This window comes from Chelonoidis abingdonii, chromosome 20 (genome assembly GCF_003597395.2).
Source record: "Chelonoidis abingdonii isolate Lonesome George chromosome 20, CheloAbing_2.0, whole genome shotgun sequence".
NCBI classification, from domain to species: Eukaryota; Metazoa; Chordata; order Testudines; family Testudinidae; genus Chelonoidis; species Chelonoidis abingdonii.
In genome coordinates, this window is record NC_133788.1 from 21821639 (window position 1) to 21843590 (window position 21952).

The 21952-nt window shown below is 49.4% G+C and overlaps 2 protein-coding genes across 7 annotated transcripts in view; one reads left to right on the plus strand and one right to left on the minus strand.

Moving 5' to 3' along the window:
- Positions 1–12797: 12797 nt before the first annotated feature.
- On the plus strand, positions 12798–16871 carry TIMM22 (translocase of inner mitochondrial membrane 22; the record flags this gene model as incomplete). Its single annotated transcript, XM_032784515.1, has 4 exons — positions 12798–12966; positions 13942–14138; positions 15185–15257; positions 16397–16871. Coding segments are annotated over 4 exons (516 nt in total), but the record flags the coding sequence as incomplete, so codon positions are not given.
- A 1721-nt stretch (positions 16872–18592) lies between these two features.
- Positions 18593–21952, minus strand: part of ABR (ABR activator of RhoGEF and GTPase) — a 67663-nt gene continuing 64303 nt past the window's right edge. For all 6 annotated transcript variants that reach the window (XM_032784091.2, XM_032784117.2, XM_032784085.2 and 3 more), the window contains one exon: positions 18593–21098. In XM_032784091.2, coding sequence (XP_032639982.1) covers positions 21009–21098 — 90 coding nt within the window. In that variant the 3' untranslated portion in view covers positions 18593–21008. The remainder of the gene's footprint in view (positions 21099–21952) is intronic.

The window sequence follows — 21952 nt, forward strand, 5'->3', positions numbered from 1 at the left end:
CCACTGTGATCATCTAGTCTGACCTCCTGTATAACACAAGCCAGAGAACTTCCTAGAGCAGATCTTTCAGAAAACATCCAGTCTCCAGTCTTGATTTAAAAATTGTCTGTGATGGAGAATCCACCATGATCCTTAGTAACTTGTTCCAAATAGTTAATTACTTTCACTGTTAAAAATATATGCTTTATTTCCAGTCTGAATTTGTCTAGCTTCAATTTCCAGCCACTGAATCATGTTATGCTTTCCTTCCTAGACTGAAGAGCCCACTATTAATATTTCTGTGATCAAGTCACCCTTTAACCTTCTCTTTGTTGAGGCAGGCTTTCTAATCATTTAATCATTCTTGTGGCTCTTTTCTGATTTTCCAATTTTTCAATATTTGAATTCTTTTGAACATGTTCACTTTGGGGACTTGGCGAAATCCAGAGAGTCAGTGGGAAGGTCTGGATTAGAGCTGAGCAGTTCCTCACTCAAAATTAGCCACTAACAAGACAATTTTCCAGACCCAAGTCTTCTCAGAACTAACTGTAACTTCACATTATAAAATATTAAGAAATATGCATTGACGGAATGCAAGGAAATTCCATTCTGAGATCCTGGCTCTGCTTTGATGATTTATATACAGTAAAGATAGTAAAACATAGCTGTAACCCCCCAATTCACAGATATTTAACAATCAATCATCTTACTGCAGCTAAAATCAATTGGGACATTTCTAAATTCATCCGAAGAGGAGTCACTTTGGCATATGTCTCAGGTTTTAATTGCCCCTGAAGCAACTAGGAGCAGATACCTCCGCTTTCAGGATTCACGTGTCAGCAGCATGAACTTCTCCTTAAAACAAATGGCTAGTCTATTCTTCACAGATGTACACAATACTATCTGCTCCAGCTATATTGATCACAACACACTTGTGTCATCAAAACACAAGACCCAGAAATTGAAAGCGGATTACTACACAAGGTCAAGGACCCATCCTCCTGTTTTCTAGCACAGTTACCTTGAACATCAGCCTGATTTACAAACAGAAATACCACTCAAACCCTTTAAAATCTGAAGACAACAGACGCAATGAGCAGAGAAGCAAGAAAGTAGCTAGAATGAAGTCCTAGCAACCTACATATGGTATAAGCTTTCTGACTCCTGGGGGAACAAAAGATGTTGCACGTAGGTGGCTCAGTGTGATAAGGAACAAAATAATAATCTCCTTGCATTTCTATAGCTCCTTGAATCCTAAAGGAATCCAAAGCATTTCACAGGTGATAAATCGGGTACTCACATCAGCCTCTGGATACGACTAGCTTTAGACCAACAATATTATACAGTAACATTTAAAAGGGGGAAATTGGGGTAGATCTAGTTATGTAAAATGTAATTCATATAAATGAAACATGGCCAGGATCCTGGTGCTAAGTCTCTGTTAACACATATCATTACATTCACACATCCTCTCTCCTAGTCTCTGTCTAAGGCAGACCTGCACAACTTGTAAAGCGCCGAGGGCCACATTACTCCAAAGAAAACAGCTGAGGGCCGAAACCTCCCGGCCCCGCAGAAAAACCCCGCCCCAGGGCCGCCCAGCCCTGCGGAAACAAACCCTCTTTCCCCAGCCCCGCCCCACAAAAACACCTGTGGGCCAAAAAGGAAGGCTAGGGGTGGGGAGGTGATACTTTATTTTAAATCAACCAGGGGCTCCCAGCTGAAGAGGTGGCGGGAGCCCTCAGGGGTCAAATTAAAAGGGCCGGGGCTCCAGCGGATGGGGGGAATCAGCAGGGCTGGCTCTAGGTTTTTTGCTGCCCAAAGCAAAAAAGAAATTTGGCTGCCCCCTGTCGCCAGCTCTGGGCACCCCTGTACCTCCCCACCCACTGCCTCGCCCCCAGTCCTGGCTCTCCCCCACCCACCCACTCACACCCCGCTGCGCCCAGCGCCTGAGCACGCTTCCCCACCACCGTGCTCTCCCCCCACCAACGCGCCCCCCGACACAACACCCCCTGCCCCCCAGCCACGGTCACTGCGTTAACTCGCTCCAGGGTGGGTCATTCATAGGATTTCTGGATGTGCACAAAGCAAACCACGGAATTGGTTCCCATATGGTTACAGAAGCTGTAAAGTGGAACAATTTTCAGCTTGTGTGATTGGAGGATATCTTTGGATGCCATATTTCAAGACTGTCCTCCATAAATGAGGAAAAGTTGAGGTGCCTTAATTATTCTTTCTTTCGACTCTTTCTTCTATAGGGAATTTGCCAATGCAATATCCACTGTCCTCCTTTTAAACAAACAAAAAGGCAATGGCTGTTGAAAATAGCATCCAGTCCTAACAAGATTTCTTGCTCAAATTTTATTCCTACTTTTTCTACGGCACAGTTCTACCCAGTGATCAGTATATTGATTTGAAAGAGAAAATGAAGTAACAGCTCCCAACTGAGCTTAGGAGACTCACTGAATTTTGAGGTGTTCAATCGGAAGGCAGGTGCTGGGGAGAGGGACTGCTGGGGCTCCACGGCGGAGCAATGGCAGCACTGTCCTGGACCCACCAGACCAACTGCTGGTCTGAGTGGCAGCAGTAAGGGGGTTCCAGGGGGCAGTCAAGAGAGAACACGCACAGGGGGGGGTTGGATGGGGCAGAGGTTCGAGGGGAGTCCAGGGGCACAGCACAAGCATATTTGGATAGGCATGGGAGTCCCAGGGGTTTATCAGGGAACAGGTAGGGGGTGGGGTCCTGGGGGGAAGTTGGGGGGGTCTCAGGAGGAGGCAGTTGGGGACAAGGAGAAGGGAAGCTTAGATAGGGGGTGGGGTCCTGGGGGACAGTTAGGGGCAGGGGTCTCAGGAGAGGGGTATCGGGGACAAGGACCAGCGATGCTTAGATAGGGCGTGGGGGTCCTGGAAGGCAGTTGGGGCAGGGGTCCACGGAGGGGGCAATCAGCGGCCGTGGGCGGGGATTCAAAGGGCTTTGAGCTGCCGGTCACTGCAGGGAGCCCTGAGCCCTTTAAATCCCAGCCGCGGCCCCGCCGCCGGAATTCAAAGGGCTCTGGGGTGCCCGAAGCCGGGGGGAGCTCTGAGCCCCTTAAATACCAGCCATGGCTGGGAATCTCTGCGGGCAGCCCAGAGCCCTCTGACTACCTGCCACGGCTGAGATTTAAAGGGCTTTGGGCTGCCCGCAGAGCGTCATGTGTGGAAGATTTAGAATCCCCCTGCGGGCTGCACAATGAGGCTCTGCGGGCCGCATGTTGTGCAGGCCTGGTCTAAGGATATGTCTATACTACCCGCCAGATTGGCGGGTAGTGTTAAATGTATCAGGTATCAATTTATCGCATCTCGTCTGGAAGCGATAAATCAATCCGCTAATCGACGCCCATACTCCACCTTGGCAGGAGGAGTGAGTGGAGTCGACGCCAGGTAAGTAGAACTAAGATACGCAACTTCAGCTACGCGAATAGCGTCGCTGAAGCCGAAGTATCTTAGTTAGAACCCCCTACACACACTAGTGTAGCCCAGACCCAAACTATGAAAAAAAAAAATAATAATCACAGTTTATAGAACTGGGACTGATCTATTGGGACTAGAGCAAGCACTCTCAGCTCTCAAAGTTCCCTGAAAAGCCAATGACTAATTTAAGTCTCCAGCAAAGATTCAAAGAGGAAATAAGATGCGAGGTTGTCAAACCATAAAGCCAGAGGAAGATATATTCAACCAAGTTTGGGGACAGTTTGTTAGACAGAAAAAAATGAACAAAAGCTGAACAAAATCCCACGAGAGCCAAAAGGGTATCAGAATGGAAGAAATCACTGAGTATGCACAGGCATGCCACCTTAAGAAAGCTGAACAGAGGCCATGCAAGACCAAAGGTGTAAAAAGACAGGTGGGTAGAGCAGCAAGAACAGCAAAGGGAAAAAGAGGCTGTGAGGGACAACAGGGCAAGGCACTAAGCTCACTGTGCAGAGCGGCTGGAGGAGCAGAGCAAGAAGGTTAGAGAAGTGCAAAAGGCATAGCATGGGTGCACAGAAAAGTGGGAAGCCATGTAGCAAGCAGTCCAGTGATAGAATTCCTTAGCACTTAAAGGGTTTTCCTCCTCCAAGACCTGTAAATGTTAACTCTGGACAATCTGTGAGACAGGGGAATCAGTATTTTTATTCCCATTGTTACCAATGAGGAAACAAAGAAACTAAATCAGCCTTGGCAACTCTTCTCTCTCCTCATTTGCCTAGGCAACTCCAATGTCACTCTTTTTCCTCCATCATCAGAGCAGATGGGTAAGCAGATTTGTGCCTAGCTAGTAACTTGAAAGTGACTTTATCAGTGCAGTGTAATTATCGCTTAGGAACTCCTACCTCCCAGCCCATGTTCAGTCCACTGATTAGTTCAAACAGCCCTCAGGAAATGGAGAGGAAGAGACAAATGCAGAGCTAAACATGTTTAACCAAAAAGCTAGACATTTCCATAGAATGAAGAATTATTTTTTCCTCAAATTAAATAGAAAACGTAGCCAATGTTCTTACTGTTAAGGAGATAGAGAACCTTAGGATCTGGTCCAAAGCCTATTGAAGGCAATGGGAGTCTTCAGTGTGCTTTGTCTTCAGTGTGCTTTGGATCAGGCCCTTCCTGTCCATCTCTCTAGCTGAAATCTGGCCCAGGTGGACAGTGACTGAAAAGCATTACAATCTGGTGGTTGTTTGGTGACCAAGGTTCAATGAGCTGGTGAGTCTAAGCTTGCTCGTATTATCCACCTCACAACTAGAGTAACACCATTTCCCTTGTTACCTTGTTATTGGAGAAAGGCTAAGCAGTGAATCAGCCACAGAGACTGGTGTTGTCCCATCCTCTACTAGATTGCTCCTGAGCAGGGTTGGAGCAGACTGGGGAGGGAGTAGTGGATGGGGAAAAGTTGCTCCACTACTGCCCATTAAGTCCCTTTTCTGTGGGCCAAGGTCATCAGTCTCCAGGGCTGTCAATCCCACTCCTTTCACCAGCATCAAGATTCCCTTCCATAAAGATTTAACATACATAGTTTTTTCCTTTCTGACATTTGTGACCTCTGCCCAATTGTGAATCCAACAGGCTCTGAGCATTAAACTGTAATAACTCAGGGAGCCAGGCAACCTACCAGCAAGAGGCTTTGGTACAGCAGTCACCATGGTGACCTTTAGAGTTAATGGCTATTTACAGGCAACTCACTCATAATCACTTCGGTTAGACAGCAGGAAGCTTTCAGATGATGGAGACACAGAAGGCTTAGAACCAGAGGGCACAATTTATTGCTGGAGCATTGGAGTCTACGGAGATGTACCAGCTTACAGCACTGTTGAGTTGGAGTCCAAAATTCCCATTCTATCCAAATCAAAAAGGGAACAGGAGCTCACCAAATGAGCTATTTCAAGCAAACTCATTCGGAGGAATATTTTGGTTCTGAACGCCTCATTGCAATAGCTGCAGCTTCGTCACTGCAGAATAACACACTGCTAAACATATAACAACAGACTTAGAGGCCTTTAAATAGGCATAGATTTTGACCCATTCACAAGCAAGAGGAACCTGCAGATTTGGATACCTAATCATATTTTTGTGAAATATTTTTGAGTCACTGAAAGGGCAATATTTCTCTTGGGCTATTACAAGATTGAGATACGAAAGATTTTAGCTTGTGATCAGACACTGTATGAATGCCACCAAATAAATCATTCCAGAGTGTGCTGCTGTTTATCCTTCCTTGGTGTTGGGCTGCCAGGGACGGTCCTGCCCTCTGAACCTCACTTTAAGGAGGTTCCTCACATCAAAGGGGATTCTGCATGAGATGGAATTCAGATGGAGGCAATGGATGATGTGCTTTCTCCCAGAACTGGTCCTTTCCATCCAATCCGACTGCATGGGGTCCAGGAATGGTGAAGGGGAAGGTGTCCTGGAGGTGACAGCTCTCACCATTACAGCACAGCTGAGGGTAAATCTAACTATAAAGGGTCCCATCTGTGTGGAAGTCTAGTGGGTATGATCTGACCCAAGGGAAATGGTGCCCCATTCCTTGTTACAGGGTAGGTTGTGGTGGGTAGATCCATACCTGAAGGTACGTGAGCAGGTACCTGCAGTGAGCTAAATTAATCTTTTTCATGAATTGGAGATAGAAATGTAACATTGTTTTGTTTTTAATCCATTGTGTTCCATATGGATTCCATGGGAGTTCCACACAGAGGGATTGCAGGACTGGGCCCCTGGTCCTTAATATCAGGAGCATCTCAGCAGCTTGACAAAGCCTGAAAGTCATTTACCAAACTGAGGATTCTTTTGCCTTTTCACTGCACCTCTCCCCCCAGCACTTGCCCTCCTACATCAACTTCTCTCTGGACTAAACCAGGTTTCTTGAAAGAGAACTCAGGGTCCTATAACAGCAGCTTACTTCCCTGGAAGGTGACATCAGAAAACTTGAGACACATTTTTAAGCACTCAAGTTACGAGATGTTACGTACTTTTAAAACTGTTAATCACTGGGTGAAAACACAATTATTTCTGATATCAGGGTGAAGGGAGTGATAGAGATGGGAGTGGACCAAATGAAAAGCACAGATACTGCACAGTAGAGGGTCTCACTCTTCAAAGGGCTTAATATAAAATACTTGCAATAAATTAGACACAGAGAGAGAAAACAGGAAGGCTCAGACAAACATCCCCCAAACCCAAGTCTCGTGCTTCCTGCCAAATTGCAAAACGCAGTCACATGGAGCAAGCCCAGCTGGTCCTATGAAAAGGCTTTGAAAAAAAATGTAAACAGTCTGTCTTATGCTAACCTGAGTCAGGAGCTTAGTTCACCATCCTGTCTTTTCAGTCTTAACTCTCAAATCCCTGCCCTCGTGGTCTACAGCCCAAGTCTTTATTGATATGTTGGTGGTTCAGCAGAATAATGACAACTGTTATCAGCTTGGAAAGCCCTGTCAGTTCAATAGAGAAGTAACCCCCTCCTCAGCCTACTCTGAGCTTTGGTTTGCATTTTATGAACAAATTGAGTGAGGCTCAGAAGATGAAGCAACTTTGCTTTCAGTTGCTGAATTCAGAGAGCAGGCAGATTTCACTAGCTACTGTGCATTGTCTTGAGCCTTCCATCCAAGGATCTGAAACCATTCTACAAACAGTAAACAAACTAGTTAAAGCATCATCATCACCACATTATAGATGTCTGAACAGTGAGGTAAAGTAACTCCCTTAGTGTCAGTGACTAAGAATTGGGAATAGAACCCAAGAGACCTGGCTCCCAATTTCCTGCTCTATCCACTGGACCGATTTTTTATGAATGCAGCAAAAAATTTTTTAAAAAAGTGGGATAGACCCCGAGTCAACAGTAGAAAAGAAGGAAATGGATTCCCAACTGTGAAATAAGCCACAACCTCAACCAGAATTTGGCTTGACACCACCTGCTTTGCAAACTGTCCTAAAACCTACTGTGACGCAGTAGGGACTGTCTGCATGGGGGATGGGAGAGCAGGGGATGACTTTAGGTGAGGGACAGGACTTGAGCCTGTAACCTGAGCCAGGAAGTGGGGTGGGGGGAGTCAACACCTTTGCCCAGGAAGCTGGACAATGGAGGAGAGCCTGCTGGAGAGGTTTGTAGTTTCAGTTTTGGGCTGGCTGGGAAGAGGCAGGAACGCAGGTCTGGGGTCTAAGATCCTTGCCCCCGAGAGGGACCTGGCTGAAGGGTCCTGGTCGTACCTACAAGCCCTGCTTGGGACTGTGTTCCTGTTGTCTAATAAACCTTCTGTTTTACTGGCTGATTGAGAGTCATGGTGAATCGCAGGAAGTGGAGGTCGCAGGGCCCGGACTCCACCACACTCCGTGACACCTACCAACAATGTTTTTTATTTGCAAAGGAACTTCCTGCTTCCAAAGAAGGGTAGAAGTCCCAGCTGGGATCATACTCTAAACCAGTGTTTCTCCACCTTTTAGATACCAAGGACTGGCTTGCTGCCTTCCAAAACCGTGTCAGGGAGATTTCAAGGACCGGGGCCAGTCCACGGACCAGTCATTGAGAAACGCTGCTCTAAACCACATCAGTGCAACAGCCAGAGCTCTCTGCAGACATTCAGAGCGCTCATGGTCATGGAGAGTGACATGGGGAAGCAGCTTGTCAGCAGCCAGCCTATCTAGCTTTGATACTCAGTGCTGCCAGCTCTTGGGATTTTATCATGAGTATTGTGATATTTAGTGTTTTACTTAAAGCCCCAGCTCCTGGAGTCAAAACACAGTCTAGCCTCACGGTTATGGATAAAGCTTGAAAACATGACCACTAAGGACAAACAGCAGAAGGCAGATAAAAAGACCCCCAAATGTGTATGATTTTCAAGCCAATCATATGATTTTGGAGGCCTGACTCATGATTTTTCAACACTCAGGGCTGGCAATACCCTAAATTAACACTCAGCTACCACAGTGCTGGATGTAAAGACATTCCTGTTTAGCTAATTTTTGCTCTTCTTGTAGCAGCAGTTCAGGATGTCAAGGCTACAAAAATAGCCCTCTGTGCAGAAATACTTGCAGCTCATTATCTGTCCACAAAGTCACAGGAGACCTACAAAGCTGGAGACTTTCCGGGAGGGAAGGGGAAGACGAAGGGGGCAGAGAGAGGGAACCAATTTATTTATATTGGTCTCCATTGCAAAACTGCTTCTCATGCAGTGAAGTCACTTCTGGAATAACTCTGGGATTTGAGTGATTGGTTCAGAGAGCTGCGAAGACTTTTTGTGCAACAACACCCAAAATAACCACCCGAGTCTATGCAGAAAAGGGACTCTGCTTCCAGCAGAGAGCTGGCTGTTATATGAAAGGTATACTTCAGAATCAGAATTTCAGACAAGAATATTATAAATATAGTTTAAATGCTCTGTCCCTCAGGGCACCGACCTACATGTCCATATTCTGCAATCAAAGGTTCAGTGACACTGACCAATTCTCTCCTAAAAACTTCTATATGCTGCCCTCTAGTGAAACTAAACAGATCCTAAATGTATAGAACAGTCACTGTGCATATATTTTATAAAAACATAATAGCTATTGACCTTTCATGCGTAACACATTTCATTTTAATTACAGGGCAAAGAGACAAAAGAACGTTTGAAAGAGTTCCAGTCAGGGTTACACAGGTAAAAAAATAAAATAAAAGTAATCTCTCTCGACAGAACTGAGGTTTCTTGGAAGAGGTTGAATATTGAGGGCTTAGCAGCTCCAAGTCAGCAGTAGGGTGACCAGATGTTCCCATTTTATAGGGACAATCCCGATATTTGAGGCTTTTTCTTATAAAGATGCCTATTACCCCTCAACCCCATCCTGATTTTTCACACTTTCTATCTAGTCACCCTAGTCAGCAGTGTAATTTCAGGCAAGTTATTCAGATGACAGGCTTGTGCTGAAGGGGATCAAACAGCACTAATTTGCAAGCGTCCTGTGAGTATTTTTGAGAGAGAATTTGAAGCTTGGAGTGAGTAGCTTGTTCACTGCAGGTTTCTACTTGTTCCACATAGCAAGAATTGTCAGTCACACTATCTAGGCCCCAATCCTGCAAACACTTACATTTACTCATATGAATAGTCCATGAAAGTCAATGGGACAACTTGCATACTTAGAGAAAAGCACAGGCTTAAATGTTTGCAAGATAAATGTCTTAGTCCACATGCAGAATATAAACCCATGTGTGCATGATACTGGGAAAGGGGGACAACATTCATAATGAGAAGAAAGAGATATTGTGGGGGTAAACGTCAGAAGACTATCATCATGTAATTTCTGGCAATAAATGGAGTCTGTCCCCATTACTGTGGATGCCTGCTAACCACACCAAAAATGGGAAGAATAAATTGCACGCCCTTCCAATCCCAAATCACAGATGTGGGAAAAAATAATCCAAAACAACACTCCAGCCACAGAGAGAGACCAACTCTAAGTGCAAAAGTCCCAGCCCTCAACAAATCTCTCACTCGCCCAAAATCGTAGGGAAATATATCGGCTTTGCAGGTGCCTTGGAGATTAGCAGATCTGGGCTATTTCGGATCAAAAGAGGGAGTGAGTTCTGAAGTTCAGTTTTCCTCATGAAGAGCACTCTGGCTCCTCCTTTTTATACTAAGACTTGAGTACCTACTGCGGAGGTGGACAAACTACGGCCCATGGTACCGTCCTGCCCAGCCCTTGAGCTCCCAGCCGGGGACGCTAGCCCCCATCCCCTCCCCTGCTATTCCCCCTCCCCTGCAGCCTCAGCTCGCTGAGCTGTCAGCGCTCTGGGCAGTGGGGCTGCAAGCTCCTGTCGGGTAGCGCAGCGGCATGGCTGGCTCCGGCCAGGCAGCCCAGCTGCCAGACGTGCTGCTCTGAGCGGTATGGTAAAGGGGGGGGGAAAGGACAAGGGGCAGGAGGTCCCCAGGGGCAATCGGGGACAGGGAGAGATTGGATGGGGTGGAGGTTTGGAGGGAGTGTCAGGGGGTAGAGAACGGGGGGGAGGGGCTTTGATAGGCGTCGGAGTCCTGGGGGACCTGTCAGGGGTTGGGACAGTCAAGGGACAGGGAGTGGGCAGGTTGGATAGGGGGTGGGGTCCCGGGGGGCAGTTAGGGGTCAGGGGGCTTCAGGGGACAAGGAGAAGTGGGGGTTGGATAGGTGGGGGGTTCTGAGGGGCACGTCAGGGGCAGGATGGGAAGGGCAGAGGACGGCTACGTTTTGGGGAGGCACAGCCTCCCTACCCGCCCGCCATATACGTTTTGGAACTGATGTGGTCTCGCTAGAGTGCCACCCGACTACTACATCATTTACGGGATGGCATTGAGAAGCAGTAGAGGGCATGAGAGCTCAATTGCCCAGGTCGATGTTCCGCTCAACTTCGTATATTTGAGGGGCAATAAACCATTGTACAGTGTTTAATATATTTGCACACAATTATCCAGATCTGCATGTGTGTGTCATGTAAAACAGTACAGTGCTGAGTAAAGAGGAAAGGAAAACCAGGATAATATACTGTACAGAACACCTAGTGACTTGACCTGTTCAGCCATGGGTTCTGCTTTTCAGAGGGGATACATGAAATAAGTACTTTTAAGGTATAATTCTTTTAAACATACCACTACAATGTTTTCTCACATAGATGACTTCAGTGCTAAAGCTCCATCTCACCATAACAGTATTCCTGCGGGTTAGCAAAATGCAGATTTTTTTAAAATTATAATAGTCCAAACTTTCCAATAGAACTACAACAAAAAATATTTTGTTTGGTTTTAAAACCCATCCTTCCCTTTCCTGCAGCAAGCTTAGCAAACAGAGTGTGTCTAGTGCCATGGGAATCAAAAAGTGAAATAGTCCAGCTATGCCACTACTGAGCAAAATGACGCTATGAAACAAATAGCATATAAAGGCTGTACTGCAGGCGGGGCCGGCCGGCCGGGTCAGGCCCGGGGCCGGCGGGCGCGCGCGCCTCCGGGGAGGGGGCCGCGCCATGACAGGCCGGGTAACTCAGTCATGGCCTCCCCGGCCGTAGATTCCACACTCGGAGTTGGGGAGCTACTGCCGCCGGCCGATTCGATCACAGTGTAACCACTCATGGGCGGGGAGGGAGGCCTCGTCCCAGTGGACTACAACTCCAGCATGCCCGTCTCCGAGGGGGCCGGGTGGGGGGGGGAAGGCGCGCCGGGATTCACTGGGGGCCCCTGTAGATCGTCTCTAACCTTGCGTGTATATCAGCGTCCATTGCGGAACATGAGATGTGACTCGGCACGCTCTCGCTGCGCTCAGAATGATGGGGATTTGTAGTCTGGAGAGCTAGAAAGAAAACACATCCGGGGGCCCCGCGGCGCTAGCCCTGGCGGCGTGGACGGGGAGGAGAGAAGGGTTGTGCGGCCCTGAGAGAGCAGCAGGTGAGCGGGGCTGGGGCGGGCTGACCCTTGGGGCTCTCCCAGCAGGCAGGGAGTGGCAGTCGAGAGGGGGTAGGGGCCATGGTAGGTGGGGGCGGCCCTGGTGACTGCCGCTGCAATGCGGAGAGCCCTGGGACCTAAGTGCAAGCGCATCCCCATGAAGCAACAAGTGGCCAGTGTTAGTCAGGGCAGCTGGTGTCCTACCCTTTGGAGCCTGCAGCCACCTCAGGCCCAATCAAGGCGAGTGGCTTGGGGAAGCCTTGGGTCCCGGTGTGCTGGCCAGCAGGGGCAGGGCTGTCCTTTGGCGGCTGTCACATGAACACTTGTGGTGGCCTTGCGAGGTGCCGATCCCAGAGAGAGAGAGGCGTCCTGCTCCATTAATGGTACCTGTGCAGTAGGGTTGAGTCAAATAAGTCGGCCCACGGGTACCTACGATGCAAACCCCCTCTTGAAACCCTCTCCCTGTCTTCTGAGGGAGTGACCCAGAAGTTTGAATACCAGCATCTGAGGTGGTTGCTTGGGCAAGACAGGAGTGTACTCGCTTATTTTACGTATGTACGGCAGAAGACAACCCAGGTGGACAGAGTATATGTCATGAGGCCCCAGCTGAGTGAAGTTTGGAGCCGCCTGGCATAAGCAGTACAGCAGGCTGCGAGGACTGGCGTTGGACAGATCAAAGGGCGACTAGAGTGAGAGGCATTTGTCTTTGGATCAAAAAATGCAAGTCTGATTAGTGTAGATAGGTAGGGCACTCGTAACTCTCACACTAGTGTTAGTTCTGTTTGGCACGACTATAGCTAGAACTTCCACCTGATAAGCTTGACTCAAAGAAGAGGCTGTCTAGCTAAAATAATACTCTCAGCATATATGCTATTTGTTTCATAGCGTACCCAATTTTGGCTCAGTAGTGGCAATAGCTGGACTATTTCACTTTTGATTCCTGCTGGAGCACCTGGTGGGGGAGCGGCGGGGGCCTCGCCAGGCCCGGGCCCTGGACCCCGCCGCGCTGGGGGGCATCCCGGCCCCGCCCAAGAGCGAGGAGCAGAAGCTGATCGAGCGGCTCATGGAGAGCTGCGGCTTCAAGGCGGCGCTGGCCTGCGTGGGAGGTGCGGCGGGCGCCCGTCTCCCCCTCCCACCTCTCGAGCTGCCTGGCCCCGGGGCAGGATCGCGGGAGCCCCCGCCCTGAGCCGGGCTGCGGTGTTACAAGGGGAGGCCTCGGGGCTCAGCTTCGACAAGAGACCGGGGGCGCGGGGGGATGGAGGGTTATCAGATCACCAGTGGCGTGGGGAGCGTGGATGGGGAAGGGTTATTTGCCCGTTCGTCTAACACAAGAACTGGGGGGCGGGGAGCGGCACCCAATGAAATGAACAGGCTGCTGGTTTGAAACAAACCGAAGGAAATAGCTCTTTGCAGAAGGCACAGTCACCCTCTGGAACTCGTTGTCAGAGGATGCTGTGAAGGCCAAGACTATAACTGAGATCAAAAAAGAACTAGATAAGTTAATGGAGAACAGGTCCATCAGTGGCTATTAGCCAAGATGGTCAGGGTCACAACCCCCATGGTTTCAGGCCCTAAACCTCTGAGTGCCAGAAGCAGGGACTGGGTGACGGGATGGGTCAGTAATTGCCTCTGAAAGATCTAGCAATGGCTGCTGTCAGAAGACAGGATACTGGGCTGGCTGCGCCATTGTCCTAACCCAGTATGGCCATTTTTATAGTCGGGTCAGTTACTTCTCCCTCCCTGAGCATCAGTTTCCCCCTTTGTACACATGACTCTCCATTACTGTCCCCAGGGAGTAACAGAAGTGGTGCTTGGAGATGCGCTGTGTTATTAATAACAAGGAGTCCAGTGGCACGTTAAAGACTACAGATTTATTTGGGCATAAGCTTTCGTGGGTTAAAAAAACACTTCCTGCCCCAGTCACATTATGTATCTGAAGAAGTCCACTCTCCTGACCACAAACATCTTTTAAAAGCTGTAACGTACCAGGATGCTGGGACGTTTGTTGTCATGACAGTGCTGCATTGCTGCAATCAGGGGGGAAATATTCTGTTCTCACTGTGGTTTTTTGGCTTCTTTAGGTTTTGTTTTGGGAGGAGCATTTGGTGTATTCACAGCAGGCATCGATACCAACGTAGGGTTTGATCCCAAGGATCCCTATCGTACGCCAACTGCAAAAGAAGTCCTTAAAGATATGGGGCAACGAGGGATGTCCTATGCCAAAAACTTTGCCATTGTGGGTGCTGTGTTCTCCTGTACTGAATGCCTAGTAGAGTCCGTAAGTAGCCATCAGAAATGCTTTCACTCTTGACGTGTGCATTCCTAACTAACTTGCTCTTGAGCTACACTAAAGCAACCTTGAGTGATGGAAAAAAGCTCTAGGAGGAAAATGAAGAACACCTAGCCTGATGGTTTTCAGTGTTTTCCAGACTCTGATTCCTTGTTATAACAGAAAAAAGTACAGAACCACCCTCTTCACCATTTCACCACAGAGGAAGAAAGGGAGGGTCATTGCAACCCTGTTAGGGCACACTTGGTAACAAAGATCATTCCAGTTCCAGGGCTGGATAAATATATGGGTAATTTTGGGGACTATATTTTTAAAGATTAGCCACCCTTTTTAAAAAAATAAAAAATCTCAGTATCAGTTGTGCCCATAATTGTTTGTGCCTCTAAAATTTTAGAAGCAAAAAGGAGGTTAGTTCTGGATCATATCCTGGATCTCATTTTGTAGCTAGAGAGCAAAGTGACCTTGCTTATCTCACTGCTAAAACTCTTGACTTTCATATTTGCTTAGGAGTAAGGCAACAAGTTTCTTTATTTTAATTGGAACGTGTAATTAACTCATGCAGAAGAATAAGGGTATATGTACATGGTAATAAAACACTCACAGCTGGTCCTTGTCAGCTGACCCGGGCTTACGGGGCTACTGCATTGGAGACAGTTGGGCTTGGGCTGGAGGCTAGGCTCTAGGACCCTCTCCCCCTTGCAGCATTCCAGAGCCTGGATGTCTACACTGCAGTTTTATAGCCCCGCAGCCCATATCTTGCAAGCCTGACTCAGGTGATACAGGCCAGCCACTGGCATTTCATTGTGGTGTAGATGTACCCTAAGTGTCTTAGGAAATACTCCCCCTTCCCCCAAGAAGTCTCATACCAAAGGTCAAGGTTGCACGCTGCTGCAGAGTTAGGGACAAGCATATTCGGCTGTGAGTCAAGGGGAGTGAAGGCATGTTTTTATTCTCAAACTAACATTCAGTAGCTATGCTAATAGTTCCATGTGCTCTTTCCTACTGTCACTCCATTGCGTTTCTCCATTCCGCAGTATCGTGGCAAATCAGACTGGAAGAACAGTGTTATTAGTGGGTGCATCACTGGAGGTGCCATTGGCTTTAGAGGTTAGTAGCACTTACTTTGAACTGTTGTATGCTAGCTCTGGCCCTGGCCAAAACTGCCCACTACATGGATGTACCGCAGTCTTTTCTAGACATCCCAAGTGCAGAACACGTCCACGCAGTATTAATGGGGCATCACCATGGAACTTGTAATGGTTCAAAATGAGTTAAATTAGCTTTAGGTGCTGCATCTGCTTCCCTGCTAATTGGTGGTTGTATAATATTTTGCTGTCATCTAAAATGTTTTACTTTCTCCTGTGGTTTGAAAGACCACACAGACTCGGAGGGCTGGACTGTGTAAAAGATACAGTGAAACGGACTATACACAAGCATCAGTCAAATGGAAAAATGAAACATTTTTATTCAAAGTTTTCAGAGTAACTTTCGGTGTTAAGATGTAGAATAACCCCTCAAACCAAATATTGCATAAGAAATACCACCAGCGGCTGGCGCCTCAGAGTGAGTCTAGCTAGTAGCCATCAGAATGCAGATTAGTCCAGCACCAGTCACTGCTTATCACCTGGGCTTTTTGCAAGAACCCACCAAATGCTCCCTTGTTCAGAACATGCATGGAAGGGGGAGCTGGGGTTGTGGTGCTTTTCAGCACAGTTGACGTTCTGCCTTCTTTTCCCTTCCTCAAAGGAGTCTTCTCAAAGAGTATTAAGGGAAGCAAACAGCTCTAGAAAGGCTCCTAATTAAGTCTATTATACTGTGTCTGACCTGGACCTAATCCTTTTAGAGCTCTTAAAGCAGCTGCTGCCTTTCTGTCCCCATCATACTGTTTAACCACCATAAGTCACCTGCAGTGCTGAGATCAGAGCCAAGTGACTCCAGCCAGCTGTTGAAACAGCCATTGCATCGGAGCTGGCAATACTCATTTGCAGCCCTTCAGAGGCAGAGAAACGATAACAAAGCTCAGTTAGTTCAGCACGCAGGCCCAGCCCTTGTGGTTCCAAGTGCAGTGTGGGCCAAATTCCTGGGATGCATGTAAGTCTCCTAATCCAATTATAATTGGAGTGCAAGATTCTCTGCATGGAGAACTCTGCAATCCTGGGACCTCTTCAAGGCCAGCAGCGTAAGGCAGTAAATGGGAAGAAATGCCAGGCGTTCCTAATTCTTTCCCTTCCCTTTCTGCATTGCAGCTGGTTTAAAAGCGGGGGCCCTTGGCTGTGGTGGCTTTGCGGCTTTCTCAGCAGTGATTGATTATTACCTACGGTAACAGCACAGTCCTGTGGGGAAGTTTCACTTATGTTCCAGTGCCGCTGGTAAGAGCTGTGGGTTCGCCAGACTTACTTCCTTGCCTTTGGAGCGGTGATCAGAGCAGGATGGTACCTGCTGTTTCCTAAATGACTGATGATCCTTTCACCCTTGGCCCTGGCAGGCTGATCTCATGCCCCGACGTTCCTGGGAATTGAGCCAGGCTTTTGGACACACTGGTCAATGTCATCAGCGGAATGGATAAATGGTCAGTTTCCAAGAATTAAGCCTTCCGGATCCTTTGAGGTCTGACTTCTGGGGAGTGTTTTGCTGGTGTTGAAAGAGGCAAGCTGTCAGGATCTTGATAAATAAATGCAGCAAGCTGGGTTGTCACAGTTTGCTGCGAACGTTTAACAGTAACGGGTTTGCAACTTGCCGCTCTGTTGGGTAGAAACAAGACCGTGTGGGGGGAAAGAATAACTAATTCTAGGCATTTCTTAATATCCACTGGAGAGTGCCAACCCTCTGTGTAATGCTTTAAAGTACAACTAAATAGGAACCAACTTTCCTTACCATATCTTCAAGAGAACCAAGTGAAAAGGCATTTTACCTAGCGATGTGTGTGGCAACATTTCAACAACACACCTTAGGAAAAAGCAGCTTGTTGACAGAAGTATATTATTATATGGCAGGCCTGGCTAGCTAAGCTACTGCTTCATCTGCCATTGGATCAAAAAGTTAGTTCCAAAAGTTGTTTATAGAGTAGAAAGACATCGCATTAGAACAGTGTCAGGAGCGTCATAGTTACTCAGCAGCTCACACTCCTTTCCCATGATGGAGCTGCACCACTTTCACATGCTCTGTGGTGCTGACTATTACTAGACACTGTATTATTGTGCACAAGAGCTACCAGCTGGACTTGAGTATGACTTTAGGCCATATTTCAGACTGATTTCTGATTAAATCTGCACAGAGTTTCTCTCACACTGAGTTGGGGGACTGCTGCAGAAATGGCTAGTTAGTGGCACACTGCTGGAGGTACATGTTAATAGGCTCTTCCAAAGGGAGACAGAGGTTCGTGGCCATGCTGGGTGTGCATGCTAAACAGCTGTAAGCAGTCTGATGCCTTACACCTTCTCAACCGAGCCTGGCTGTGCAGAACTGTAGCTGAAAGTGGTGTTCCACAGGCAAAGGTGCTTAAAACTCTCTCACTGAATGTAGAGGAAGATGTTAAGCCTGGGACCGCTGCAGGGTGTTATGGGAAGTGAGCGAAGCTGGAGTCAGGATCAAGTGTTACTACAGCGTGCAGCAGGGTGGAGGAGACGGCCGCTTGGGTTAAGTGTGTTTAGCTTTCCAAGGGGGGCTGAAAGGGCTGCTCTTCCATAGCTGCCGGCTTCTTCAATGGACTTCGCCGTACTGTAGTCATAGTTGACTGTTCATTAGCACCCACGAACTGGTGCCTTAGGGTGAGTTCTGGCTGGCACATTTCTAAGACAGCTGTTCCCATGCCTTAGAACAAACATCGTTAGTTTGGTAGGCTCAAGCCTGCTTAAGCTGGTATTAACCTGGTTTGCCTTTATGAATGGCTCAACCACCACTACGCTCTTAAGTGGTCTGTAGCCTGGGCTCCTGAGATGGGGGTGGGGGGGTTCCAATTTCCACTGTAGGTCCCCTGCTGAATCATGGCCACCCATTCACAGGCTGCTGCCAGCCCTGGGGTAATGACAGCCAGTGCTTACATGGAACAGTGAGAGCAGCGGCAGGGTTTTAGCTATCCCATGCTTGAGGAGTGTCCTGTTTGGAAAGGGAAACCGTGCTGTGTGTGTCCCCACAATCAGCTGGAGGGCGGGAGCCAGCCCCATGTGACCTGTCAGCTCTTAGGTTTCCAGAGCAGGCTGGCCAGTACTCTCAGCAGTGGATCAGCGACACAGCATTCAGCAGCTGGGCTCTGCAGCATTACTAGTAAGATGGCTCCTTGCTGTAGAGACCTGTCTGCGCAACAGGCGCAGCGTGTGCGCTTGGGCCTCAGAGAGCCCTGTGATAATAGCAGTATTTACAAGGCAAGGGGGCAATTGAAAAGCCAGCATGTGTTGGAGATAACCAGCCTGCTGCCTTTGATGCAAACATCTCCACCACAGAGCTACTTTTTGTGCAAACGTCACGGCTTTGCATTTTATTAACATGTTTTCACATGGTTTACATCCATTGAAAGTTTATAATCTACAGAAGTTGAAACAGAACACAAACAAAAAATAGATCTTAACTTAGTGAAAGTCAAATATTAATGAACTCTTCTATTCTACCTGTAGCCACAAGAGTCCGACACCTCCCACCCCGCTGTAGGTAAAATGAAAACACAGCCCATGGGATTGCCACAGCTTGTGCAGGGGGCTGGTCTCCAGCCCTTTGAACTGGCTTGGGGTGGGGTGGGGTGGGGTAGGGACGGGCCATAGTCTCCCTTTGGAATGACACCACGGTTGACAGATGTAGGTACATAGAACACACAGGGATCCATTGTGCAGTTAGATCTAAGCTCAGCCCCATTATCCAGGGCAAAGTGCAACCCTGGTCAATATGTCCAACGCCGTGTCTCTTCTGCTTCGCCAGCAGGCCAGCAACACAGGGCTGGAGCGTAAGCCTGTTAGACTGGCATTGCAAGACTTCCCTCTCCCTTTAGCTGCTTCAGTGCTGTGGGGCCAGCAGCTACAGTCAGCCCCCCTGAAGCTGGTTTTTAGGCCATGCCTGCTGCTTTCAGCACGTGGAACAGCAGTTAAAGGCAGTGCTGCTGATACAAGGGATATGCCTGGTCACCCCAAATAAACCAGCTGTCCATCAGCATTTGGCACAGAGGGTGTGGGGGCAATGGGCAGGGCTTTCTCCCCAAGAACAGGCTCAGTGGGGGGAACAGGTAGGGTTAGTTTCCTTGGCAGGTACCAGCACCCATCTGCAGGCTGTGGAGGTGGGGGCAGGTTGGGGTGCTCTCAAGCTACGAGAGCAGGAGCCCACAGAAGAGTGAACACAAGATACAAGTGTTTGTCTGTGGGGCACGTCCCAGCCAGCAGACAGAGCCATCGTTGCCTTGCCACAAGGGCTGGAGGGAACCAGCTCAGGGGAGCTGTCCCAGCAGGAAGGTGTGTACCCATGGCGGCTGAATGGATCAATGGATGTACTTTAGGTTCCACCACTCAGGCTGATGGAATGAGGGAGGGCCACATGGGGAGAATCCAGCTCCTGTTTCAAGCAACGGGGCTTGCCCCTTCCAGCCCCTGTCTCCACGAGGCTCTGAGTTCACTTTCAGCTCAGAAGCTGTTTACACCTTGGTGCAGGAAGGAACAAAAAGCAGCTGTTGTCCTACAGCCTCTGGCAGCCTCCTGCCGTGTTTACAAGGGGCCGGCCTGCATATGGCACCAAAGCAGAGCCTGGCTCCCTCCCTCCTCTTCACCTGGTTCTCAGCAGGGTAGCTCCCGGACAGAAGAGCCCCCCCTCATTAATGCTGGGGAAGGAAGCCTAGCTGCCCTGTCACACAGTGCGGCTACCTGGTCTCCATTAGCTGATGCCTTTGTGGCAGTGCTCGGCTGGAGAGGAACGGTGCTAAGGCATTGGCATTGACGAGGTATGTGAGACAGTCACTCCTCCCTCACACTGCAGTACTGAGGGGCATTCCCCCGCCGGAACACTCCAGCTTCAGGGAGCGCCTGGCTTAACCTCGGCCGTCCCAACCATCCCCTGGAGACACTGTGGGGGCTAGAGGCTAGTCTGTTTGCACACCCAGAGGGAGGCGGGAGTATAACATGACAGCCCTTTCCACACGAGCCTGCCAAAGGCACCTTCCCCACCCCCACCCCCGAGAGCAGGTTACCCCCAACACGACACAGCAGGGGGATAACCACAGACTACACAACAAACAGGCAGAAAGCACAGGCCACGGGCCCTAGAGGACGAAACCATAAAGCACCTGGAACGACATTAAAAAGCTCCCTTCCTCCCCCCACACACTCCTGTGGCCAAAAGTTTGCTCCCAGAGGGAGAAGAGTCCAGATGCAGAGTCCACTGTTCACAAGGCCAGCAAGGCAAAGTGGAGCTTATTGTCTTGAGGGGTAGAAAGGGGAAGCCCTTGGTCCCGTCTTGGCCTCTGAAGCAGGAGAGGCCAGGCAGCGCTGTACATTCACGCACAGGGGACGAGGCAAAACAAACAGGCAGTGGTGCGATGCTGCAGGCTTCGAGCAGGGCGAGCCGGGGGGACGCTTGGCTGAAGCTGGAGAGGGCGAAAGGAAAGTTGCAACGGCCTTCGAAGGAACGGGAGCCTGGCAGGAAATGAACAAAGCGAGGAGCCCACGGCCCTTGTCAGTCACTACCTCTTCTGTCGAACGAATATTACATAAAACAGTTCCTGACCACCAAGGTACGTAAGACACGACTACTAGACAGGGCGCGCAGGGCCAGGGGGCACTGCCCTGGGGAAGTGCCCGTCTCCCCGCAGGGGCGAGTCTGGTCTGTGCTGTACCCCACGCTCCGGGAGGCTGGCTTCGTGTGCGGCTGGTGCCTTCTCAGCGCAGGCTACACGTCTGTGGAGAAGTAGAGTGTGTTGCGTTTCAGCTCAGCGAAAGAGATGGGAGGGTGCTGCAAGTAGTAAAGGAGAACCTGGACCTGCAGGGGACAGAGGAGAGAGTTAGGCCTGGGCACGGAGCTGGTGAGGGGACAGAGCTGCCAGTCCAGCCCCTGCCTCCAGCCATTAGAAGAACCTTCACGTGAGAAAAGCGGGGCCGAGTCTGTCCATGAAGGTGACTAAACCCAACTCTTCTCCCACAGGGCAGACCAGAGCCAGACAAGGGCTGTTTTAACGCACAGAACACCGTGCTGAAGGGCCTGCTCCACTGCAGGTTTTTAATGCAGTGGCACTTAGAGGCCTGCTCAAGATTGGACCCCCGTGCCAGGTGCTGTACACAAAACAATGGACCCCACCCCCCCCTTGCTGACAAAACTCCCCGAAGGCAGTCACTGAACCCTGGCTCAGATTTACCCAAGCTGCACGGAACAGGGATCCTGGCTGAGACAGACAGAGCTGCTTCCCCCCAGGCAGCTCTGCACAGCTGGCCAGCAGCTTTCTGGGGCTTTTCAGCTCCAGAATCAGGCAGAAGCAGGAGACTGGTCCTGAATGAGCCAATGGGCTGAGCTGATGGCCATCTGGTAAAGGGCAGAAGAGTATCCCAACGGGTGGCCTCTGCTGTTTCCCAGCCAGGCTGGATGTCAGTTTGCCTTGCCAGGACATACATGGAGATGCCTGCACCATGTGCACAGAGCATGGACTGACGAGGACCAGAAACATTCAGGGTTAACCACCCTGTGGGGACAGGCACGTTCAGCCCGGCTGTGCCTGAGCTAGGCGAGTGTGCCTGCAGCTCTGCCCCGACACCCGGGGGACGCCCTGTACAGTGAGCCGCAGCTTAGCGAGGGGAAAATGCGCACGGCCCACGAGAGGGCACTGCTTCCCCAGGCAGATG